This window comes from Chiloscyllium plagiosum, unplaced genomic scaffold, assembly GCF_037043375.1.
Source record: "Chiloscyllium plagiosum isolate Xiang-an unplaced genomic scaffold, Cpla_swu_hap1 HiC_scaffold_10, whole genome shotgun sequence".
Taxonomy (NCBI): Eukaryota; Metazoa; Chordata; class Chondrichthyes; order Orectolobiformes; family Hemiscylliidae; genus Chiloscyllium; species Chiloscyllium plagiosum.
Window position 1 is genome coordinate 4,947,314 of NW_028270148.1, and position 26,899 is coordinate 4,974,212.

Sequence of the window (26,899 nt, forward strand, 5' to 3'; positions counted from 1 at the left end):
ATGGGCCAAATGCTGGCAAATGAGATGAGATTAATTTAGGACATCCAGCTGGCATGGACAAGTTGGACCGATGAGTCTGTTTCCATGCTGTATGGCTCTATGATTCTATATGACAACCAGAAGCTGCAGCTGAATACAATTTCTGCATATGTCATCTCCATGGAGACTGTAGGTGTCCCTGAGTTTCCACAATTCCACTGGGATGGATTCTCCTGCCATTGTTAACCTTATCAACTACAGAGAATCATCCAAGAACTGATCACACACCCTTACCCATTCATTACCAAGCTCAGGTCACTCACTCCTGCTCTCTATTCCCAGCAGGCTACACCTACAAAAGGTAAGTTGCTTGTAATTTCAAAATCTTACCACTCTCAGGCTCATGATAAACTCAGTCTGCAAACATGCTTCCTGAGCAGCCAAGACTATATCATCTCACAGTCATGTTGATTGAGCTGACTTCTTCCAGAACCTTCCTTGGTTGCTTCTCACCAGCCCTTCTGTAGTCAATGTTCCAATGCCACAAGATCTGAACATTCTCTATGCTTGGGCAGACAATAACATTCACACCACACAAATTCCAGGCAATGACTATCTCCAATAAGAGACAATCTAACCACTACCCTTTGCATTCAATTGCATTACCATCACTGAATCTCCCATTACCAATATCCTTGGAGTTTCCATTGACCAGAAACTCAACTGGACTCACCAACATAAACTCAGTGGTTACACGAGCAGGTCAGAGGCTAGGAGTACTGCAGTGAATATATTACTTCATGACTCCTTGTAGGGAAGTGAGGGGGGAGGTTGTGAAAAACAACAAATGTGTAAATCTTTATTTGTGTTCCACCACCAGGAAGAAAGAAAACACTCAAGGGACCAGTGACAAGCAGTATCCTTCTCAGAGGGCAATGCTGCATGATCAAACAGTGAAGGGAGGGCAGGGATTAAAACAGACACACAGTTTAATAATCAGATAATTATAATTTTATTCAGCAATTGGTTATATCAGTAAAATCAACCCAATGTAAAATATCTACTGAACAGACACTTAAAAAAAATTCAACAAAAACAGAAACAGGAAGAAAACACACCCAAACCAGGGGCAGGGCAGCAACTGTTGTTCTTTATTGCTGATGATGTCATTTGCCAGTCTCTATCTGCAACATTAGATAGGTATCTTTGATCAGAATGTAAAAGCTGATATTTGGATTGGCTCAAGCCAGATTAAACAACAATATCTTGTTGTTGTAGCGTGCCTTTAACACAGGAAATCTTTTCTCACATGGAGTCATGTAAGAAGATATTGGTCTGGTAACATTCCAGGAGAAAGTGAGGACTGCAGATGCTGGAGATCAGAGCTGAAAATGTGTTGCTGGAAATGTGTTCCTGAAGAAGGGCTTATGCCCGAAACGTCGATTCTCCTGTTCCTTGGATGCTGCCTGACCTGGTAACATTCCAAAATGGCAGCTTGTGACTGTAACTCTGTCTTAAAGATACAAGCTCTAGAAATCAGGAAGAAGCAGCTTGCATTAGTAATGTCCCGCATGAGGTTATCAATCATCCTGGAAACCCATCTGAAATTCTCAGATGTCTTCCAGTGAAGGAACCCTGGTCACCCTGATGTGGTCTGGCCTGGATGGGAGGACACACCCACAGTCAATGGCTCACTCTGCATGCTCCTCCTAACTGGATGACCAAGACACACAAGTGTAGCAAGAAATAAAATAAGAATCAAACTGCATTGGGCACTCAAGTTCAACCTAATCTTTCCTATACTGTCAGCTTTTTTCTTTCATTCTCAAACCAACAGTTATTCTCTTGTTGAATTATATACCTCTTCTGACATCCTTCATTTTTGAATAGATATATTTGTTGAGATTTCTGAAATATCTCCTGAAATGTGTTACAGTGCATCTCCAATGCCTGACCTTTTCAAACTGTTTCCATCATCCAATCTTGCTAATCACATTGCTATACCCTTGTAATTGCCTTGAATTTATTGTCAGCTCCTGTTGCTTGTTTTGATCTCAGTTAATGCTCTTCCTGGTCAAGTCTTTTTTAATCAGTTTTATTTTGTGATGTTTATTTAACATGTTAGTCTTTTACTGAAATTACAGTCCACAGTGCTGCAGATTTACCTTTAAGAATAAAATAGAAGCACATCAATGAAATAAAAATTAAGAAAACAGCCGCACTGTTGAAATAAAACACAATTTGAATGATTCTGAAAACAAGATTCCAACTACTCTTGAACACTATCACTTTAGATTGATCAACATTCAGAGACAGGTATCTTCCTATTCAAATCTTTTGTCTTCACTGCTCCTTTTGTTCTGGTTCTTTGAGACATGAGATTTTTCTTTCTTGACTGTTCATACAACTGAGAGCTTAGACTTTCTCAGCTTTGAATAACCAATGGTGGTTTCTCAACATTGTGAGTTGTATTTCCACTGTTGCTTTCTTCTGATAGTGGGGAATTATACTGGAATCATTGGCTTTGTAAGTGTGTATTTATGGCAGTTGTGTCCAGAGACAGTCTATTGATCTGGTTTTTCAATCAGCACTAATTCAGGAGTCACCAGTGTAACAATAACCCTGTGACTGGCTGATAGCCAAACTGACGGACATGCCATGGCATCTCACACACACTCAGCTGATAAATAGACAATTGAAAGAACATTTTAATCTCAGACAGGAGCCTATAAGGAACTAGACATGAAGGAACTGAGGCCAATGCTGACTCTCACTGTAGCTTGTAATACATCGCAAAGCTTACACTGAGTAGCATCTGGTTTGAAAACTATGCCAACTACACAATGGGCATGTCCTATATCAGCTGGAAGCCAATCCAATTCAGCATTCATGCAGTTCAGAAACATTGTGTGTTGGGAAACAAGGTGTAAATATTCACAGTTTTCACTCTCCAATTTCTCTATACAATCTATTTCCTGTCTCTCTGTCCCTCTGATCCATTGTGCTTGGTTCTGTCTGCTGCTAGTGAGGGAGGCTCCTCAGCATTCTGAATCAGAAAATGTTTCCATTTCAGGCAATCAGTGCCTATCACACAGCAGAACCATAGAGTATTCCCTGGAAGGAGAGAAGGACAAACCATATTTCAAAATAAACCATTCATTCACTCAAAGGAAACTGTATCTGAATATAGAGAGCAGAGCTCTCAGGCTTAATTTCAGAAAGATATCTTGTAGAAAGTTTGTCTTTTTAAGGTACATTAGTCACTTCAATATTTGTTAATGCCTATTCAACAAAGTTAGACATGAGAGTAGAGTCAGTGCATGCCAGGTAACTTCAGGTTAAATCAGACAGTTCTTGGTGTAATTAGTCAGGTGTCATATGGTTATTGACAGGGATGATTTCACAAAGCTAACACTTCCAGCTCCTGGACTTCACTAATGAATTCAGGACATTTCCTGCTAAAAGCAACCCTGAGGAGGCATGGAGCTCTAGCTCCTGAGGTGACCTCTGTACATGCTGATAAAAGCCAATCACTGGCCAGTATTTGATGGGCAAAGTTGGCTTGGTGTTTAAGATTGATCATCGGTGATGAGGAGGCTGTCTTACAGGAGAGCAGGTCTCCACACCTCTTTGTCTTGTTGGAGGTGATAGGTTCAAATCTCAATATGGCAGCTGAGGGAATTTAAATTCATTTACAGTTTAGACGGTGCTGGTCTCAGTAATGTATTTTGTAAAATTCTAGGGTGTCAGTTGGCTGGACAGTTGGTTTCTGATGGAGAAAGTGAGGTCTGCAGATGCTGGAGATCAGAGATGGAAATGTGTTGCTGGAAAAGCGCAGCAGGTCAGGCAGCATCTAGGGAACAGGAGAATCGACGTTTCGGGCATTAGCCCTTCTTCAGGAATCCTGATTCCTGAAGAAGGGCTAATGCCCGAAACGTCGATTCTCCTGTTCCCTAGATGCTGCCTGACCTGCTGCGCTTTTCCAGCAACACATTTCCATCTCAGTTGGTTTCTGATGCAGATTAACACGAACAGCATGAGTTTAGTTACTGCACTGGCTGAGGTTACCGTGAAGGACTCACCTCCTCAACCTTTCCCCTCTAAAGTTAAACCCCCACCAGTTGTATCTCTCTAATGAGAGAGCAGCCGATGGTGACTGCATGCTTAGTTGATGAAACTACCAGATTGTCACAAAAACCCATCAAGTTACAATTGGTTACAATTACTATCTTGGTCCCAATCAGTGAGTTGGTTTGAAATACCATGATCAATGAAATAATTACCGCATATGTTGCGTTGGAATCTGCTTGAAGTTCACTGGATTCCTGAATGCCCTTTCGTGAAGGAAATTTGCTGCCCTGAATTGATCTGGCTGAAAGGTGACTCCAGACCCACAGCAATGTGATTGCCTCTTTACTGTCCTCTGAAATGGTCAAGTGAAACCCTCAGTTCAAAATTAAAGAGTGATGGACAACAAATGGCAGCCCAAGAGGAGAGGGGAATATTCACTGCTGATTCTGCATCCTCACTGGGTACAATGATTGGCTGAGGAGTTTGGGTATGTTGTGTTACCATGAGATGGCAACAGAAACTGTTATTGTCAATCATTTGATAATGAGGTTTCTGCTCATAATAGCTTGGGGGTGGGGAGGTGGTGGTGGGGGGGGGGGGGTTCTTAATTTTCCTGATATTTCACATGTCCAGCACTGTAACACCCTAAGGTAGAGGAACATAATTGGGTCATTCGGCCCATTGAGTCTGCTCTGCCATTCGATCATGGCTGATATGTTTCTCAACCTGATTCTCCTGCCTCTCCTTGTAACTATTGATCCTGTTACCAATCAAGAACCTATTTATCTCTATCTTTAATATACTCAATGACTTGGTTTCTACAGCGCTCTGCAGCAATGGGTTCCATACATTTATTGAGGAGAAAGTGAGGTCTGCAGATGCTGGAGATCAGAGCCGGAGATGTGTTGCTGGAAAAGCGCAGCAGGTCAGGCAGCATCCAGGGAACAGGAGAATCGACGTTTCGGGCATAAGTCCTTCTTCAGGAATGAGGAAAGTTTGTCCAGCAGGCTAAGATAAAAGGTAGGGAGGAGGGACTTGGGGGAGGGGCGTCGGAAATGTGATAGGTGGAAAGAGGTCAAGGTGGGACACCCGGACCAACCAACCCAACCACCCTGTAGCTCAACATTTCAATTCTCCCTCCCACTCCACCAAGGATATGCAGGTCTTTGGACTCCTCCATCGTCAGACCACAACAAAACGACGGTTGGAGGAAGAACGCCTCATCTTCCGGCTAGGAACCCTCCAACCACAAGGGATGAACTCGGATTTCACCAGTTTCCTCATTTCCCCTCCCCCCACCCTGTCTCAGTCAAATCCATCAAATTCAGCACCGCCTTCCTAACCTGAGATCTTCTTCCCGACCTCTCCGCCCCCACCCCAGTCTGACCTATCACCCTCACCTTGACCTCTTTCCACCTATCACATTTCCGACGCCCCTCCCCCAAGTCCCTCCTCCCTACCTTTTATCTTAGCCTGCTGGACAAACTTTCCTCATTCCTGAAGAAGGGCTTATGCCCGAAACGTCGATTCTCCTGTTCCCTGGATGCTGCCTGACCTGCTGCGCTTTTCCAGCAACACATCTCCGGCTCCATACATTTATTGCCCTCTCAATAATAACTCCAAACAACTTCACTCCAGTTATTCAGCAAGTGACTATCCTTTTGAAATTAGTGGGTCTCTTTAGAGTAACGTTGTTCAATAATTAAATGCCTAATGTGGGATATTGAAGCCATTTTCCATGGAAAACTAAGGAATTCACAGCTTGAAATGAGTTTCAGTCTGATCATACAGAGCTCAGACATTGCAATTCGGAGAAAGTCATTTTTTCAAGTGAAAGGTTACATTTCATATTGGATGCAATGTATGATGCACAAACAGCCATTCGCCCCCACCAACACATGCTGGTCTGGAAGCTGCATTCAAAACTCCTGCCAGGTTTTCTTATCAAAATAATTTTTCCAAGTCATCAACTTCACATTAAACAAACAGAAACCCTCTGCATTTCTCAGAGTACTGGCTGTAGATCATTGAAGTCCGTGACTCAGACATAAAAGTTTACTTTTAGCAGATAGTGTTTAACAGCAACGTACCTTTTGTTCACTGAATTAATAACGTTGATCAAAATTCTGAAATGAAAGGTCAATGCAATAGATTAACATTTCACTTTGGTAGAGGAGTTAGATTTGATGAAGCACTGTATTGTTTTAGTCATTACATTGGTTACAATTACTATCTTGGTCCCAATCAGTGAGTTGGTTTGAAATACCATGATCAATGAAATAATTACCGCATATGTTGCGTTGGATTCTGCTTGAAGTTCACTGGATTCCTGTAATTTAAGAATAAGTGGTTGGAATTAGATGATGGATACTTGTAAGATTCAGAGTCCTGCTGTGCATGAAGGGAGCCCAAATGATTGCGCTGATAATGACTGTGGTGTAACAAGGATGAAGGTGTTAATAAGACCATAAGGAAACAATAACATAAGGAAACAAGAACATAAGATACAAGAGCAGAAGTAGGCCATTCAGCCCATTGAGATATGCAGAAGTATGAGAGGTATAGGTAGCATAGATCATGAAAATCATCCCCGTGGCAGAGGTGTTTACAGTTCCAGAGATCATAGGTTTAAAGAGAGGAGTAAGTGATTTAGAGGAGATCAGAGGAAATATTTTTTCCCCCAGAGGATGGTAGAAATGTGGAAGGTGCTGCCTGAGAGGGTGCTGCAGGCACAACATTGATGAAGCTTCTGGATGAGCACTTCAAATTCAGGGCACAGTTGACTATGGACCAAGTGCAGGTAAATGGGATTAGTGTATTTTGTTTGTTGTTTTGTTAGTGGGCCAATGAGCCTGTATCTATGCTGTACAATGCTATGTCTCTCTGAGTCTGCTCCACCATTCAATGAGATTATGGCTGATCTGATCATACTCAGTCCGCTTTCCTATCTTTTCCCCAGAAACCTTGATTCCATCCCTGATTAAAAATCTACCTAACTCAGCCTTAAATATATGATGGTAGATTACTCTAACATTGGTCACAAGCTAGCTTGACTCTGAAAGTAGAACAGAAGAACTGCACAAGAGAGCTGCTATTAGTATGATGCACATTTGAATGTCCAAAATGTGTTGACAAACCTTGTGTAAAGCAGTTACTCTTAGATATGGAAAAATATGGAGCAGTAATGTGCAACTTCAACAGGACAGTACTGATACACAATGACCAATTAGGCTTGACTATAAAACCATAAGATATAGGAGCAGAATTAGGCCATTCAGCCCATCAAGTCTGTTCTACCTTTCGATTGTGATTGCTATGTTTCTAAACCCCATTTTTTTCCCCTGTAATCTTTGATTCAACAGCCTGTCTATCTCTATCTTAAATACATTTAGTGACTTAGCCTCCATAGCCTTCTGCAACAATAAGTTCCATCGATTCACCACCCTCTGGGTGAAAAAATTACTCTTCATCTCAGTTCTAAAAAGTCGTCTTTTCACTCTGAAGCTGTGCCCTTAGGTCTTACTCTCCCCTAGTGGAGGAAACATATTCTCCACGTCCACTCTCCCAGGCCTCTCTGCATTCTGTAAATTTTAATCAGATCCTTCCTCATCCTTCTAAACTCCATCGAGTACACACTCAGAATCTTCAACTGCTTCTCATATGAGAATCCTTTCATCCCCAGGATCATCCCCAGCAAACCTCCTCTGGAGCACCTCCCAGGCCAGAACATCCTTCCTTTGATATGGCATCCAACACTGCTTACAATATTCCACATGTGGTTTGACCGGAGCCTTATATAACCTGAACAGTACATTTCTGTTCTTGTATTCTAGCTCTCTTGAAATGGGAGCTCACATTGCATTTGCCTTCCTTGCTGCCAACTGTTCAGAGAATTCTTAACTAGGCCTCCCATATTCCTTTGTCCTTTGGATTTCCAAAGTTTTTTTCCCGATTTACAAATATTCCTCCTCCCAAAATGCTTAATCTCACTCTTTCATAAATCATATTCCATTTTACATGTCTTTTCCCATTCTTCCAGCCTGTCCAAGTCATTCTACAGCCTCCTGCCTCCTTAACACTACCTGTCCTTCCACGTATTTTTGTGTTATTTGCAAGCTGAACAACAATCCCCTTAGGTCCTTTGTCCAGATTGTTAATATATAACTTGAATAGCGAGCAGGTCAGGCAGCATCCAAGGAGCAGGAGAATCGACGTTTCGGGCATGTGCCCTTCTTCAGGAATCTTCAGATTCCTGAAGAAGGGCTCATGCCCGAAACGTCGATTCCCCTGCTTCTTGGATGCTGCCTGACTGGCTGCGCTTTTCCAGCAACACATTTTCAGCTCTGATCGCCAGCATCTGCAGTCCTCACTTTCTCATATAACTTGAATAATTGTGGTCCCAACACTGACCCCTGTGGAACTCCACTAGTCCCTGACTACCATGCTGAAAAAGTCCTCTTTGTTCCCATTCTCTGCTTCTGCCAGTCGGTGAATCCTCTATCCAACCCTGAACACTGTGGGTTCTTACTCTATTCAGCAGCCTCCTTTATGCCATCTTGTCAAAGGCCTTCTGGAAATCCAAACAAATCATGTCCACAGGGTCTCCATTGTCCAACTTGCTCACTACCTCCCCAAACAATTCGAACAGATTTGTCAGGCATGACTTCCCCCTTGGTGAAGCTGTGCTGACTCTGTCCTATTTTACTGTGCACTCCCATGATTCCATGGGAAAAAGAAACATAGTGCCATGAAGAAAGCTGTATCAACAAAAATCAATCACCTTTTTATTGGGATGATGGTTAATCTGACTGTAATTTGCATAGATTTCTTCATCAGTATCGCATTTCATGACTTCCTGTTGCTGTTTTTCAACTTCTCTGTCACGCCTGCATTTTCCTGGAACTGCTTCAGTCCTCTGCATTCGGCTATTGCTGCCACATTTTGCCTCAAAGCTGTAGTATGTTGGGTTTGGGTTTGAAATGACTGTGATTCCATCATTTGGGGAGTTACAGGCAACTTGTTGGGTTGTTCTTGATTTCTTAGGCTTCTTGAGAACCTTCAAAAAAACGAAATCAGGAAGGTTACTTTGAGTAGCATAATACTTGATACTTTAATCTCCCTCTCATTGAATCTCAGGTGTTGGACTTGCAGAAGACATTCAAGAAGGTACCTCACAAAAGGTTAAGTCATAAGATAAGAGTTCACCACATTGGAAGTAGTACAATGGCGTGTATAGAAAATTGGCAAACAGGCATTGAATGGTGAGCGAATATAAAGGGGAGATCTGTGCCCATTGATTTCCACAGGGGTCAGTGCTGGGGGACTGTAACTGTTTACAATCTGTATTAGTGTCTGGGAGGAAGGAAGCAAATGTACTGTAGCCAAATTTGCAGACGACACTAAAACATTTGGGAAGGTAGATCATGAGAAGGACACAAATAGTTTGCAGAGAGGAACAGAAGTTTGAACAAATGCTTCACCAAGTTTAAGATTAATTTCTTCCCTGCCATTATTACTCAGCTGAATGGAACCTTTAACTTCAAATAATGTTGATCTTGTTTTGTGCACCTCATGTGCAGCCGTAACCTTGTATGTCTCGCTCTGCCTAAGCACCCTATGACTTGAATGCCCTTGTTTGGTATGATATACTTGGACTGCTCGCAAAACAAAGCTTATTTTACTGTATTTATGTACATGAGGCTAAAATAAATCAAATAAAATAAAGGTTAATAAATTGGGCCTTCAGTGTGATTTGGACAAGCTAAGAAAATGGGCAAATACATGACAGACACAGTTTAAATGTAGATCCAAGTGAGGTCGTCTCCTTTGGTAGCAAAAACAGGAAGACAGATTATTATTAGAATGGTGGCAGATTGGGAAAGAGGAAGGTGCAATGTGACCTGAGGGTCCTGGTGAACCAGACACTGAAAGAAAGCATGTAGGAGCAGCAGGCGGTGAAGAAGGTAACTGGGATGTTGAGAGGATTTGAATACAGGAACAGGGGTGTTTTGCTGCAATTGTACAGAGCCCTGGTAAGACCAGACCTGGAATACTGAGTGCAGTTTTGGTGTCCTTATCTGAAGAAGGATGTTGTGGCTAAGGATGGAGTGCAGGAAAGGTTTACCAGACTGATTCCTGGAGTGACAGTTCTGATGTAGAAGGAGCTACTGAATCGGTTAGGATTATATTCACTGGAGTTCAGAAGAATGATGGGGTAATCTCATAGAAATCTATAAAATCCCCAGGACTACACATGAAGGATGTTCCTGATGACAGAATCTAGAACCAGGGGTCATAGTTTAAGAATCAACAGTGGGCCATTTAGGACAGAGAGGAAGAGAAATGTCTTCATTCAGAGATTGGAGAGCCTATGGAATTCTCTGCCACAAAAAATGATTCAGGCCAAAGCATTGTATATTTTCAAAAAGAAGTTAGATATAGTTCTTAGGGCTAAAGGGACCAAAGGGTATGGGGAGAAAATGGGATCGGGGACTGAGTCGGATGATCAGCCATGGTTATACTGAATGGCCTACCCCTACTACTAACTTCAAGGTTTCTATATCAGGCAAGTTTCACAGGGCAGGGTCTGTATGAGTGCTGGGGCTTCAGTCAAGGAAATGAGCTTGGAAGGAGAGCCACTTCTGGAGCAGCTGACTCCTTATTGAGGGAAGGTTTTGTTTTGAAACTTGTCCTTTTTGGTGATGGGCTGCAGTAGCCCCTCTGAGAGATTTCATGCTTCCTGCTTTACTCAACCCCAATCAATTTCCCTGAAGCTGCTGTGTCTCTTCTTCATGGTACACAAGACCAAAGGCCCTTTCCCACAGGGTGGGGTTCCTGTGAATTAGTTCTTGTGAACTTGAGATAGCATTGGGCATTGTTTTAATTTAGGGAGATCAATAAAAACACAGCACAAGTCTTTTCAGCCAGGCATTTTGCGAATGCCACACTTTTTGATGGTAGGCAATACTCCCCATCCCGTGCCCTGGGTCACGTTGTGGTTGTATTTTGGATAATGTTTGGAGTAGCTGCTGCTCAGTTGTCTGAAAGGAAGGAGTTCTCAGCTCAGCTCTCAGGAAAAATCTTTCATTGTGAAACTTGATTGTTCTCTTGGAGAGTGACTGGAGGAGTTCTCAATACCTGTACTGCCTTTCCTCAGCAAGCTGGGAGTTACAAAGATCCCATAAATAATTGCCTCGATTTGGAGACAGCCACCCCCACAAACCAAAAGGCCAGAGCACTTTAGAGGGGGAAGGTGATGGCCTTGTGTTATATCACTAGACCATTAATTCAAAAACCAAGTAATGTTCTGGGGACCTGAGTTCAAATCCTCTTCATGACAGCTGGGGGTGTTTGGATTCAATACAAATCAGAAATGAAATGATTTTTGGGGGAAGCCTATATGGTTCACTTAAGTCCTTTAGAGAAGGAAACTGCTAACTTTCCCTGGCCTGACATTCATTGACTCCAGACCCACAGCTAATGTTACTCCCTGGACATTCAGGATTGTCAGCCTTGTCAGCAATTAGGAGATAGTGAGAACTGTAGATGCAAGAGAGTCAACGTGGATAAAGAGTGGAGCTGGAGAAAACACAGCAGGTCAGACAGAATCAGAAGAGGAGGGGAGTTAATTTTCAGGTTGTAACCCTGCAACAGGACTGATGAAAGGTTACAACTGGAAACATCCACTCCACTCTTCTTCTGATGCTGTCTGACCTGATGTGCTTTTTATCAGCTCAACTCTTTATCAGCCGTGTCAGCAATGCCCACATTCCATGGATAGATTTTTAAAAATTCCACACCCTCAACAATGAGCCATATTAGCCAGGTTTTTTTTTCTCAAGTGAACCTCTTCAGAGAGAGAGAGATGTTTATTTTGCTTTCCTTTCTTGGTGTGAATGGCTGTGTGTTTTGGGGCATTTACAGAGCTATATACACACATATATATTCCAGTATATAATGTCAGTCCTTCTGTAGGTGGCATTGTGATTTTAACACAATTAAAATAGTCTATATACTGCTTGAAACTCTGTGTTGTGGACAGGTCTCCTGGTTTATCATCAGAGATTATCTTCCCAACATTGTAAAACAAAGGCTACATGATGTTTGAATGTTTAAAATACTCCCCAACTCTGCTTATTCGATCAAAAACAGACACTGTTGGATAACCTCACAGGTGTGGCAGCATCTGTGGGAAGAAAGCAGAGTGAACATTTTGGGTCCAGTGAGCCTTTATGAGGGCAGTTTATCAGCTCTGATAAAGGGTCATTGGACCTGAAATATTAACTCTGTTCGTCTTTCCACAGCTGCTACCAGGTATGTGAGTTCCTCCAACAGTTTCTGGTTTTGTTTCAGATTTAAAGCAATCACATTTCTTGGTTTGATTACACACCTGCTCCATCCCACTTGATATCCCCAAGTCAGAAGTCATCCCACTTTTAGGTAAGAGTGCTAGAGCTCCATCGGGTGCATTTCCTGCTGCTGTCCATTTTCTCAGTGGCCTACACAGTGTGATGTTGTAGTTCAACACACCTCCAAACAGACCCCACCACCAAGGATATATTTCCCTCCCCTCCCCTATCAGCGTTCCGAAAAGACCACTCCCTCCCTGACTCCCTCGTCAGGTCCACACCCCCCACCAACCTAACCTCCACTCCCTGCACCTTCCCCTGCAATCGCAAGAAATGCAAAACCTGCACCCACACCTCCCCCCCTCACTTCCCTCCAAGGCCCCATGGAATCCTTCCATATCCATCACAAATTCACCTGCACCTCCACTCACATCATTTACTGCATCCGCTGCACCCGATGCGGCCTCCTCTACATTGGGGAGACAGGCCACCTACTTGCAGAACATTTCAGAGAACACCTCTGGGACACCCGTACCAACCAACCCAAACGCCCTGTGGCTGAACACTTTAACTCCCCCTCCCACTCCGCCAAGGACTTGCAAGTCCTTGGCCTCCTCCATCGCCAGACCATGGCAACACGATGCCTGGAGGAAGAGCGCCTCATCTTCCGTCTAGGAACCCTCCAACCACAAGGGATGAATGCAGATTTCTCCAGCTTCCTCATTTCCCCTCCCCCCACCTTTTCTCAGTCCCAACCCTTGGAATCAGCACTGCCTTCTTGACTTGAAATCTTCTTCCCGACCTCTACGCCCCCACCCACTCTCCGGCCTATCACCCTCACCTTAACCTCCTTCCACCTATCGCATTCCCAAGGCCCCTCCCCCAAGTCCCTCCTCCCTACCTTTTATCTTAGCCCACTTGGCACACCCTCCTCATTCCTGAAGAAGGGCTTATGCCCGAAACGTCGATTCTCCTGCTCCTTGGATGCTGCCTGACCTGCTGCGCTTTTCCAGCAACACATTTTTCAGCTCTGATCTCCAGCATCTGAAGTCCTCACTTTCTCCTAGTTCAACACAACACTGCAACATGACAGTGAATGTATACCCACGGATCAAATACTGCTTCTTTCAGAGTCATATAACAGTGTCTGCCTCCATTATGGGGAGACAATCAGTTCAAAACAGTATGAGGAACACCACACTTCAATCACGGGGCAAGACAAGAAAAAAGGCCTCCAGAAATGTCCACAGATGGCACACGGAGTGACGAACACCATGAGCATTGCTTTGCTGCCCCATCTGAAACATCGAGCTGAATGAGCTGCAAAACACCTGGCACAAAACAACCCAACCAACCTGTGTGTTTCCAGAAAGAGGGGTGGGTTCACAATCCAGGGTTGGCAAAGTATCAACTGAACGAGTAGCTGAGGCTGTAAGAGAAAAAAAGGTCACCAAGACTGAGGATAGACAAAAGGACAGAAACATCAAGCTCTGTTGCACTCAAATAGTCATAGAGACATGCAGCACAGAAACACACCCTTCAGTCCAAGCAGTCCATGCCCATCTTAATCCCAAATTAAACTAGTTCGACTTGATCCATATCTCTCCAAAAATTTCTCATTCATGTACTTATCTAAATGTCTTTTAATTGATGTAACTGTACCCACATTCACCTCTTCCTCTGTAAATTAATTCTACATTGGTGCAGGGGAACAAGATTCATATCTTTGGATCACTGGAATCTCTTCTGGGTAGAAGTGACCTGTATAAGAAGATTAGATTGCACCTAAATTGGAAGGGGACTAATATACTGGCAGGGAGATTTGCTAATGCATTTAAACTTGTAAGGGGGTAGGGTGGGACCTCAGGAGATAATGAGAAAAGAGATCAGTCTGAGACTAGTATAGTTGGGAAAAGGAATGAGTCAAACGGTCAGGACAGGCAGGAACAAAGCAGAGACCAAGGTAGGACTGATAAATTAAACTGCAAGAGGCCGAACAAGTAAAGTAGATGAACTCAGGGCATGGTTGGAAACATGGGACTGGGATATTACAGCAATTACAGCGATGTGGCTCAAGGTTGGACAGGACAGGCTGCTTAATGTTCCAGGGTTTAGATCTTACTGGAAGGATAGGAAGGGGGCAAGAGAAGAGAAGCAGTGACATTTTTGATTAGGGATAACATTACAGCTGCATGTAGAGAGGACATTCCTGGGAAGTTATTTGAGTGGAACAGAGAAACAAGAAAGGGATGATTAACTTATTAGAATTATAATATAGAGTCAGCATGGAAATGAGAATCACATTTGTACAGAGATCACAGTTATCTGCAAGAATAATAGTGTGGTTATGGTAGGGGATTTTAAACATAGACTGGACTGCCAATGTGTTAAGGGTTTGGATGGAGAGCAATTTGTTAAGTAAACGCAAAAATAAAAATTCTGATTCAGTATGTGGGTGTACCTACTAGACAAGGCAAAAAATTTGACCTGCTCTTGGGAAATAAGGCAGAGTAGGTGACTGAGGTGTCAGTGGGAGAACACTTTGAGACTAGCAACCGTAATTCTATTTGTTTTAAAATAATATTGGAAAAGGATTGACTGGATCTAAAAGTTAAATTGGAGGCATACCAATCTTGACAGTATTAAGCCAGAAGTTTCAAAAGTTGATTCGGGCAGTATTCGCAGGTAAAGGGATGGCTGGAAAATGTACAGCTTTCAAAAATGAAATGATGGGAGTCCAGAGACAGTATGTTCCTGCTGAAGGGCAAAGCTGGGAAGTCTAGGGAATGCTGAGTGACTCAAGAAATTGACATTTTCGTTAAGAATAAGAAGGAAGCATATGTCAGGAATAAACAACAGTGATTGAGTGAATATCTAAAAGAGAATAAAGGCAGTCGAGTATTCTTAAGAGTGAAGTCAGGAGGGCAAAAAGGAGACATGAGATAGTTTCGGAAAATACAATTAAGGAGAATCTAAAGGGATTCCACAAATACATCAAAGACAAAAGGGTGACCAGAGAGAGAATTTCTTAAACTGCTGCCATCCCTGAACTGTAAGTTGACCCACAATGCCCTTCGGGAAGGAATTCTAGGATTTATTTCCATGTTGGGTTGGTGAGTGGCTTGGACGGGAACTTATAGCAGGTGGTATTTCAATATGTTTACTGCCCTCGTCCTTCTAGATGGAAGTGGCCTTGTGTTTGGAATGTGCCATCTGAAGGTCTTTGTTGAATTTCTTAAAGATAATACTCACTGCTGTGACTGAGGGTCAGTGGTGGAGGGACTGAATGTTAAAGTGCTGCAGATACGGGAATTCTAAAATAAAATCAGAAATGCAATTGGACTTTCAGACATGAGACAGCATTAGCCCTTTCCTTTGGTTGTGTACTTCTGTGAACAACTCTCCATCTCTAAAATCTTGCATTTTTGATGAAAAAAGCAACTTGATCTCTCTTTCTTTCTTCACAGAGGCTGCCTCTGATGCTTCCAACATTTCTCTTCCCCGCCTCTTCCTCCACCTTCAATAATGAGACAAACTTCTCCCCAAGTGGCCTTTTCAGTGAAAGATTGATTTCCACCTACAGGATGACAGTTTCTGACACCGAGTGCGTCTGATACAGAAGAGAACAGCGGCTCCAGCGATGACAATAGCTCCCAGTACAGCCCCCACAGTGATCCAGACAATCCACAGCTCTCTGTTCATTCCCACTGCAGGAGCTGCAAACAGAGAAACAGATCAACCACAGGAAAAAGAATGAACCCAATCCTGACCTTTTCTTTATTGACTTCTGGGATGTCTGACTTTATGCTCGAAGGAAGATAAATCAGTTGAAGATAGTTGGCCCTCGGACACTACCCTGAGGAACTCACACAGAGGTCTCCTGGACCCAAGATGACTGCCTCCAACAATTACAACCAACTCTCTTTCGGCTCTATAGGTGAGGATGGGGTGATCAATGTCTACCTTCTAACTCCCTTCTCGATCATTCACATCAATGGAGGGATAAGGTGGGAGGGTCTGGGTTTGGGTGGGATGTTCTTCAGAGGGCCAGTGCAGACCCAAAGGGCTGAATGGCCTGTTTCCACACTGTCTGAATCACTTTACAAGATTTTCTTGATGTTAAAAGAGAGTTGACGTTTGTAATCTACTGATCTGAAAGATACCATCAAAATGTATATCATCAAAATTCACACAAGTAAAGAAATAAACTTGGAAAGAAATGGGGAGGTGCATCTGTACTGAAAGGAAGTTAGTAAATGCAGTTAAAATTTGACAGTCCCTATTCCCCACAATCCTAACATCTCCCATCACGAAGATGCATCCTGAGCAATCTGTTCCCTTTTTCTCTGTTGAAGATTCCATTAAATCATCAATATGAAATCACAAAGATTTTGACAAAAGATGCTCACATTCCCTGTGAAATAACTCTACAGAGGTGATATCCTGTCAACAAGTCACCCTTTATTTACATGTCTATCATATTTGACACTGATCCAGCTCCCTTAGAGCCAGCTTGCAGAGTGAACACAACCCCGGCACTCCTGTTTCTATCTGCCAGCATGAACTCCCTGGTTGGACCAGATTAACAGTCCCAATCAGAGAATTCTGAGGTCCACCTGGCTGACTCTGTTCCAGTCATATACCTTCTCTTTCTTTTCACCCTAATCTGCATTTAAAACCTACAGGGCAAGCATTTATTGCCCTTCCCCAATTACCCAGAGGGCAGTTGAAAGTAATCCACATTGCTGTGAGTCTGGAGTCATATGTAGGCCAGATCAGGTGAGGACAGCAATGGTGGAGCAAACTCGATAGGCCAAATGGCCTAATTCTGCTCATATATCTTATGGTCGATAATCTTCCTTCCCAAAGGGACATAAATGAACCAGATGGGTTCTTTCTGACAGTAAACAACAGTTTTATTGTCATCATTCAATTCTCAATTTGAGATTTTTATTGAGTTCAAATGCCAGCATCTTCTGTGGTGGGATTCATACCCATGTCCCCAGGACATTGCCAATATCTCTGGATTAATAAACTAACCATATACCTCTTGGAAAACATCTCCACCAATTGTTTGTTTCAGCCTTGCTCTAGTCTTTCTGTGCTGCTTTTTTCTCTATTGAGGTGTATATTTTGCTCCCAGCTGAACCCTTGGTCAATGCAGCTTGAAAGGAGCTGAACTCTGAGCAGACCCATTCCAAGTCCAGTCTCTGAGTAAACCTTCACCAGTGGTCCCTCTATACTCGATCTCATAAGGACTTTTATCAGCACATTGGCATTTCCTTTGCTCCTAAGGTGGAAAATCTTCCATTTCCCCACGAGGGACAGATGTAAGCACCCAGTGTCTTGGAAAACACTAATTTCTCTCTGCAGGTGCTCCAGCAGCCAATGGTCAGCCTTCCTTTTGATGCTGGCCCCTGGCAGTTATTCTGGTCGACAGTCATGTCTGAGCAAGCAGTGACGCCTCCCTTAATGTGACAGACACTCGTCGGAAATGGCAATGTACATATGCGGTTAGGAAGATCATATAGTCATGCAGCATAGAATATAAAAGCAGGATGTACTTCTGAGGCTCTATAGGGCTCTGGTCAGACCACATTTGGAATATTGTGTGCAGTTTTGGGCCCCATATCTAAGGAAGGAAGTACAGGCCTTGGAGCGTGTTCAGAGAAGATTCACAAAAATATTCCAGGAATCAAAAGCTTAACATAACTTTTGAGTACTCTGGGTTTATACTCAATGAAGTTTAGAAGGATGAGGTGGGATCTAATTGAAACGTACAGAATACCGAATGGCATGGACAGAGTAGATGTGGGAACATGTTTCCATTGGTCAGAGAGATTAGGATCTGAGGGCACAGTCTTAGAGTAAAGGGAACTCCTTTTAGAATGGAGGTAAGGAGAAATGTTTGCAGCCACAGAGTGGTGAATCGATGGAATTCATTGCCATAGAAAGCTGTGGAGGCCAGGTCATTGAGTATATTTAAGACAGAGATAGATAAGTTCTTCATTTTCAAGGGAATCAAGCGTTACGGGAAGAAAGCAGAAGAATGGGATTGAGAAACTTATCGGTCACAATTGAATGTAGAGAAGACTCAATGGCCTAATTTCTGCTCCTATGTCTTATGATCTTCTGGTCTTAAAAAGGCCCTTTGGTCCACCATCTCCATGCTGATCAATAAACACTAAACTACACTAATCCCATTTACCTGTGCCTGGTCCATCACTGACTGTACCCTGACATTTGAAGTGCCCATCCAGAAGTTTCTTCAATGTGGTGAGAGTATGTGCCTCTATACCTCTCCCCCCACCCCACCGCTCTTAGGCAGAACCTTCCATATTTCTATCATCCACTTTGGGGAAAAAAAAATCCTTAGATCTCCTCTAAGCCACTTACTCCTCCCCTTAAACTTATACCTCCTTCAACATGTGTATTGTGAGGAAAAGATTCTCATAGTCTTCGCTGTCTATGTTACTACAACCTCAGGTGTAGGTGGGACTTGAATGCTGGCCTCCTGTCTCAGAGGCCGCAACACTACAACTGCACCACAATGGCCTTTTTATGTTAGTGTCACACCAAATTTATTCCCATTAAAGCCACATGTCAAATGCTTGATTGTCTTGTTATACAACTTATTCCTCAAAATAATAGCATCCCCAGAGTGTGGAAAGAGGCCATTCGTCCCAAGGCACCATGGCTCAGTGCTTAGCAATCCTGCTGAACCATTGTGCCATCTCTCACCAGCCACTCCTTCCCATTTCCCTGGAGGAAACCTTTCCCTTCTTCTCTATCCCTCACAAATAAGTGGCTGTGCCTCCATGAAGCCTCCACATCCAAGTGGAAGGTCTTGCTATGTTTTATACAACACAACGGTTCACCTTTCTTTGTCGAAGAGCAGTCTTCAGCCAAACTGTGAATTGTATTCCCACCCACCAAGGTTGGAGAGAGCTTGAGCATTTCTGCAGCAGGTGCAATTCTGCTCTTCTGACAAACCCCCAGAGTGTGAGGAGGCTACTTGTAGGGGTTTCCATCTCCCCCTCCTGTTACCTTCCCCCAGCCCCACCAAACCCACACCAAACCCTTCCCTTGCTGATTGGTCTGGTGCTTGTGATAGTGCTGTCCCTGTGAGCCTGCGAGTGGGATCGAATATTTACTTACTGGTTACATTCAGCTGGGTTCCTGCCCCGTAGATCGATCCCTGCACACTACAAACATAGACAGCATTGTCATTGAGTTGTACGTTTGTGATGTTCAGGATGTAGCTGTTATTGGAGACATCCCTGGAAGGTTGGAAGCGTGCTGTCACTCCTGGGTTACGGTGGACATTGTCGTGTGAATCAGATGTTAGCAGCTCCTGTCTTTTGGATCCTTGCTTGAACCAAGTAACAATGAGTTTGCTGACATTGGCATTCTCCATGCTACACTGGAATCTGACAGAGCTACCCTGTATCACACTGTGTACTGCTGGAGACTGGAGCAGAACTGGTCTCTTTGCTGTTAGGGGAAAGAAATCTCATTTAGACATCATCAATCTTTTGTGGATGGAAGAGCAAGAACTAAAAAAAGAGCAAATAACCATGAATTTATGTCTTAGAGTCATTGAGACATAAGGATCAACAGAACAGAAAAAGGGCCTTCAACCCATGCCATCCACACCAGTCAAAAACAATTTTCTCACAATGATAATCCCACTTTCCCCAACATGGACCACAGCATTGCATGTCTTGGCATCACAAGTGCACATACAAACAATTATTCAATATGCTGAGGATTTTTGCCTCTCCCACCCTAACAGGCAGTGGGTTCCAGAGACCCACCACCCTCTGGGTGATTCCATATTTCCCTAAATCTCGTCTAAACTTTCTGCACCTAACTTGAAACCTATGTCCCTGGTCATTCATCCCTCTGTCACAGGGAAACATCAATTTCAGTCTAAACTTTCTCTGCCCCTCTTACTTCTCCCTGTAACTTCTCAATCTCCTCTGCTCTGAGGAAAATAACCCCAGTTTGTCTTCTATCTTATATCTTGTAGTGTAATTTAAATAAGATGAAAAAGATATAATTCTATTCCTCCATCTCACTACACCCTCGGTACTGTCTGATCAACCCACAGTATCAACTGGCCCTCGATAATGACCCTATCTAATGAAAGCTCTGTCTGAAGTCAATCATGTTTGCTGCTTTCTCCTGAATGGTGTCAAGGTACCTGAGTGCAGTAGAAGCTGTAACCATTCAAGCAAGTGGGGTGGTGGTGGTGGGAGGGTGGGGGTATTCCAGCAAGTTTCAAAAATATGTGTTAAAGTTCATTTTCTGATGAAGGAAAAGATCCTCAGAAATGAGATATCTTGTCTCCAGCATTTACATCCTCCCTCTCAGACTTGCAGAATTGCAAAATTGTAATGGTGCAGATGAAATAACATAAAATCTAGGAGCAAGAAGAGGCCATTCAGCCCCTGTGCCTGCTGTATCAGTTAAAACCATCATGGCTGATCTCATCTCGGAGTTAACTCCACTTTACTGCCCAGGCTCCATAACTTTTCCACCCATTGGTAATTAAAAATCTGTCCATCTCCTCCTTCAATTTGCTCACTGTCCCAACGTCCACCATACTCTGGAGCAGTGATCTCACACATTCATGACACTTTGAGGAAATAATTTCCCATCATCTCTGTTTTAAATCTGCCACCCCTTAACCAAAAACAATGATCTTTAATTTGAGATTGCCTCACAAGGGGACCCATCTGCCTTGAGTCTCCTTTGCCAATCCCTTTCAGTACTTTATATACACCCATTAGATCTCCTGTCATTCTACTGAACTCCAGAGGGTATCAACCTAAATTGCTCAATCTGTCTTTATAAGGCAAGCATTTCATCTCTGGAATCAATCTCATGAACCTTCTCTGATCTGCCTCCAATTCAACTACATCCATCCTCAAATAAGAGACTGAAATTGCCTGCAATACTCCAGATGTGGTATCAGTAATGACTTATACTTTTCATTATCACTGCTCATAACATTTTCATGCACTTTAACATTTTGAGTTGATAACATAAATCTAGGAATTTTAACTATGAATTTCTGACTGCAATATGTAAACTAATGGAATTGTTTTTACTTTCTGGTTTGTGTTTTTGAAATGACCATGACATGCTTCTAACTCTTGTTCTTTCCATACTGTAAAGTTAATTTTGACGTCTCTTTATGCTGAGAATACATTGCCAAGTTTTGTTCGGTTTTAAAGTAGACACATACACAGTTTTGTAAGAGTAATTCAGCTGAGTTTCATTTCAAACAGTTCGGCTTTTCTTAGGATTATTGACTCTCAAAAGCACAATGCTTCTCAATCCATCTCTCACACAGAGAGTTCTCATTTCGTTCCAATGCCCTTCTCGAATTCCCATGTTATAATTTGTCATATGAGCTTTCCCTCTGATTTCTCATTCCAGGTCCTGACAAAGGAAAATTGCACAAAAGTTACAAAAAAGGATGACCTTTAACTCTACCAGTCCATATTGGTAACAAAAAAAAACAGAAATTGCTGGAAGAGCTCAGCAGGTCTTGCAGTGTCTGTGGAGAGAAATCAGAGTTAATGTTTTGGGTCAAATGAGCTTTCCTCAGAACTCCTCAGTCCATATTGGTCCTTCCCACCATGTTTGTAAAGACATCAATGCATCATTATCCATCTAACTCCTACATCCCTTCAATAATGTTCCCTCATTCACTTAACTCTTCCAGCCTCAATTTAGATGTTTGCTCAATAAGATTCTAATTTTCTGATTTATATCTTACTCCTGTTTAGAACAACAATAGAGCATTTGCTAAAACATTCTGCTGTTGCCGTGGTGTGTTCTGAGCATGACACTTAACTATTGCCCAATTTGAAATTGCTTTCTGTTATTATCTGTAATTTCTCATTCAAAACTCTTCTCTTTATCACAGAGGAAACTTCATTTATAATATTATTTCAACAAAATAACCTTTAACTGTTTTCCACAAGAAGTTTGACTGCCAGTCTGCTTTAAGGCTGTAAGACCAGATGATATAGGAGCAGGAGTAGGCTATTCGGCCCCTTGAAATTGCACCACCATTCCATGGGATCATGGTTGATCCAATAACGATCCCCATGGTAGGCTACTTTAAAAAATATGGAGGTATGGCATTGAGGGTGAATTGGAGGTTTGGATTAGGAATTGGCTGGCTGGAAGAAGACAGAGGGTAGTAGTTGATGGTAAAGGTTCATGTTGGAGTGCAGTTACTAGTGGTGTTCCGCAAGGATCTGTTTTGGGACCATTGCTGTTTGTCATTTTTATAAATGATCTGGAAGAGGGGCTAGAAGGTTGGGTGAGCAAGTTTGCGGATGATACGAAAGTTGGAGGAGTTGTTGACAGTGAGGAAGGATGTGGCAGGTTACAGCGGGATATAGATAAGCTGCAGAACTGGGCAGAAAGGTGGCAAATGGAGTTCAATGTAGCAAAGTGTGAGGTGATTCACTTTGGTAAGAGTAACAAAAAGATGGGGTACTGGGCTAATGGTCAGATACTTGGTAGTGTAGATGAGCAGGGGGATCTTGGTGTCCATGTACACAGATCTTTGAAAGTTGCCACCCAGGTAAATAGTGCGGTGAAGAAGGCATATGGCGTACTGGCTTTTATTGGTAGAGGAATTGAGTTCCGGAGTCCTGAGGTCATGTTGCAGTTGTATAAGACTCTGGTGCAGCTGCACCTGGAGTATTGTGTGCAGTTTTGGTCGCCATACTATAGGAAGGATATGGAGGCACTGGAACGGGTGCAGAGGAGGTTTACCAGGATGTTGCCTGGTATGGTAGGAAGATCGTATGAGGAAAGGCTTAGTCACTTGGGGTTGTTTTCATTGGAGAAAAGAAGGTTTAGGGGTGACTTGATAGAGGTGCACAAGATGATTAGGGGTTTAGATAGGGTTGACCGTGAGAACCTTTTTCCACGTATGGAGTCAGCTATTACGAGGGGGCATAGCTTTAAATTAAGGGGTGGTAGGTATAGGACAGATGTTAGGGGTAGGTTCTTTACTCAGCGAGTCGTGAGTTCATGGAATGCCCTGCCAGTAGCAGTGGTGGACTCTCCCTCTTTATGGGCATTTAAGCGGGCATTGGATAGGCATATGGAGGATAGTGGGCTAGTGTAGGTTAGGTGGGCTTGGATCGGCACAACATCGAGGGCCAAAGGGCCTGTACTGCGTTGTATTCTTCTATGTTCTATGTTCTATAATCCTCACATCCAATTTCCTGCCCTTTCCCAATAACCCGTGATTCGCCTTATTCTCAACCTTAAATATACACAAGGACTCTGCCCCAACAGCTCTCTGTAGCAAGGAGTTCCAAAGAATCTCCAACTTTGTGATAGAAGAAAGTTTTCCTCATCTCTGTCTTAAACTGAAGTTCCTTTATTCTGAGATTATATCCTCTCGTCCTAAACTCTCCCATGAAGGGAAACATCCTGTCAGCATCTACCCTGACAATCCGCTTAAAAATGCTATATGTTTCAATGAGATCACCTCTCATTTTTCGAAATTCTAGTGAGTCACAACTGTTTAACCTTTGCTCAGAAGACAATCCGCTCATATCAGGAATCAACCAAGTTAACTTTCTTTGAACTGCTTCCAATGAAATGATATATTTTCTTAAATAAGGAACTAAAACTGCTGCCAATACATTGGATGTGATCTCACCAGCAGCTTGTATAGTTAAAATAAAATTTTCCTACTACTTCATTCTCTAAATAAGGACAACACCCTATTATAATTCCTGATTACCTGCTGCCGCTGCATGTTAACTTTCTGCGTTTGTGCACAAGCTCCCCCCGCCCCCCCTCCCCATGTCCCTTTGTGTTGCAGCCTTCAGCAGTTTTTCTTCGGTTCAGTAACTTGTACTTGCATCACAATCAATTACAAAGGAGGCCACACGAGCGATATTTATTGAAAGGTCAGTGACATGTGGTGATCAGGACAATCCACACCAGCTTTAACAGTCAGTTCCACAGTCTCGCCACTCCCCATGGAAACACATTCCTCACAAGATATTCATTTGATCTGTTTGAATTCTTTCTTTTCATTCTCACTTTTTTTTCTTCTAGACTGACCTTCCAGTGAAAACAGCTTCTCTATGTCTACCCTCATGATTTATTCCCTCTTTTACAAATGTCCAGGCTCATTTTGTTGATTAAGCTTGTCCCAGCGCACCCAGCACAAAGCATGGAAAGAAACAATTCCATTCCTGAAATCTCAATGAACAATGTCTCGCCTGTCAGAAATACACACAATGAAGCAGAAGCTGAAACACAGATCACAAAGAATTGACGATTTGGCATTTAACAATAGGCCTGAGGCCCTCCAAGACACAGAATACCTGAACACGAGACACTATCAGTAACACAAACCAGGGCAACTCTCACTGAGGTCAAATCAAACAGAACCCAAACTCACCAGCTTCAGCAGAGGAAGTCAACGTGGTCACAAGGAGAATAATATGGAGCATTTTGGATGCCTATGATATGAAATGACGATGCGGTTTATCCACGCTGTGTGATATTTCAGTGTACAATGTGTCAAAGTGGAAGTGGAAGACTTTCTTTCTGACTTGGGTCAGAACTAGTCACACTGAACTGTAGAGGAAATACAAACCAGCAAATAGGGATCCTGACAAAGAAAGTAAGTGTGAAGGCAGGCTTACGCAGTCATCTCAGAGGTTTCAGCTTCACAGAGTAAGTGTTGGAGCAGTTGTTGCACAGGAACTAACACAGAAAGTAACAAAGCAAAGCTGCCTGTCCTTTCAACAAAATGGAATATAATTCAATCTTTGCAAACTCAGTTTGTTGTAATGAGCCAGTGACTCACTGACTCACTGACTCCCATCAGTTTGTTCGGCATCAGTGGAAACTGATTGCTCTGTTTTAGAGTCTTGAAACTTCCTGGAAACTACAGAGCTGGGGCATTCTGAAACACACCCATGGAGAGAGCAGACAGTCAATATACCTGTTTCATACCTTCAATAAGACGCGAAGCAAAAAGGAACGTGTATTCAGATTACACATTTCCCATTCTCATCAATGTCATGGCATCTTATAATTAATGAAGGATATATTTGAAAGTGTAGTCACTGCTGTCTTGCAAGGAATGATGCAGATGTTATAAAAACTTTCATGATTAGAGTGGTGTTGGAAAAGCACAGCAGGTCAGGCAGCATCCAAGGAGCAGAAAAATCGACGTTTCAGGCAAAAGCCCTTCATCAGGAATACAGGCAAACTGTCATGTCCCACCGACAAAAAAGACACAGTGTTGATTGAAAGTCAGTATTGGTCAGGATACTAGGGCGATCTCTCTTGCCTTTCTTCAACATAGTTCCAGCTGGAGATCTACTCTGACCACCTGAAAGGACAGCCCTGGCCTGGGGAAATATTGCCTCAGAAAGGCTATGCCTCTGACAGTGACACATACCCTCAGCACTGCCCTGAGTGCTGGTATTTTTGGATAGACTGCCTGGGCAGCCCGATCAGATCTGAACCACAGTCAGAAAGGTGCATGGTAGGGAAATAACACAGCATTTAATGTATCCAATCGATTCTCCTCAGAATGCAGGTGAATGTCTTTGTGAGTGGATGGGCAGAATTCTCTCTCCCTCTGATGTACAGGAAGCCTGTTCTGTCAAAAAGCTGAAGTGTTGTTTCTCTCAATTTCCCTGTCTTGTTTCCTGTTTCCTCGCCTGACGCAAGGTGAACCTCAGGTTAAACCCCCACTAGTCTCTCTCTCTCTCTCTCTCTTTCTCTCTCTATACCTCCCTCTCTCTTTCCAGTGAAGGAGCAGTCCTATGGTCTGGTCAGACTAAGACGGCCATACCTTAGTGGCAGGACTGAGGGGGGTCTTGAATGTGTTCTCTGATGAGAGTCAGCCCATTTGTGAAATAGCATATTGAGAGGAAATGCTGAGAACAATTGGAAGCAAACTGACTTTGGGCAACACTTCTGACACGAAACAAGCGGACTGTCATCTGATACGTGGAAGAGAGGTGAAAATCATCGGATTGTGGGCAGGTGGTTGCTGCTCTTTTTAAATTCTTGCCTTATCACTGAATTCCCAGGAGGCCTGTTGGCTGAATAGTTCATTGTGTTGTGTTGGACCGACGTTATCTCAAACAGTGACTCTGATATTGATGTAGGGCTGAGAGACCGGTGATAACTGACAGCATCGAGGGTCACATAGGAACAGACACAGCAGAAAGCTGACCCCATTGCAGGCAGCTTGAGAGTTGGAGAGGGAAGTCTGCTGGTGCTCAAAAGGAAATAATTACACATTTCGGGCAACAGCTTCACATTTTGACCTGATAGAATTTATTGAATTAAACATGGATAGGATTAAATACGCAGGATGTCAAACAGCCACAATGAGCAAAGGGGAATAAATGTGTAAACATTGTGGTTTCTATATACAGATGAACATACTGACATGCAAACAGACAGACAAACAAGGAACA

At 43.0% G+C, this 26,899-nt stretch overlaps 1 protein-coding gene across 6 annotated transcripts; it reads right to left on the bottom strand.

Moving 5' to 3' along the window:
- Positions 1-973: 973 nt before the first annotated feature.
- On the bottom strand, positions 974-25,193 carry LOC122552556 (uncharacterized). 6 transcript variants are annotated; one of them, XM_043695259.2, is made up of 9 exons: positions 24,856-25,183; positions 21,652-21,848; positions 19,557-19,892; positions 15,980-16,114; positions 13,754-13,827; positions 8,831-9,106; positions 6,338-6,379; positions 6,141-6,176; positions 974-1,508 (listed from the first exon to the last, which is right to left on the bottom strand). In XM_043695259.2, exons 3-8 carry the CDS (start codon positions 19,813-19,815, stop codon positions 6,156-6,158), a joined length of 807 nt encoding a protein of 268 aa, XP_043551194.2. In that variant the 5' UTR covers positions 19,816-19,892; positions 21,652-21,848; positions 24,856-25,183; the 3' UTR covers positions 974-1,508; positions 6,141-6,155. The 6 variants fall into 6 exon arrangements, with proteins under 6 accessions (XP_043551194.2, XP_087847167.1, XP_087847166.1 ...); XM_087991041.1 differs by lacking the exon at positions 21,652-21,848 and having other exon boundaries at positions 974-1,450; positions 24,856-25,189; XM_087991040.1 differs by lacking the exon at positions 21,652-21,848 and having other exon boundaries at positions 974-1,692; positions 24,856-25,189.
- Positions 25,194-26,899: the final 1,706 nt, after the last annotated feature.

Coding starts and splice junctions, on each gene's coding strand:
- LOC122552556 (XM_087991041.1), bottom strand. CDS start 24,907: ATGCTCCATATTATTCTCCTTGTGACCACGTTGACTTCCTCTGCTGAA. Junction 19,893..24,855: donor GACTTCCTCTGCTGAAGCTG/GTGAGTTTGGGT, acceptor TTCCCCTAACAG/CAAAGAGACCAGTTCTGCTC. Junction 6,380..8,830: donor ACCATCATCCCAATAAAAAG/GTGATTGATTTT, acceptor CTTAAATTACAG/GAATCCAGTGAACTTCAAGC.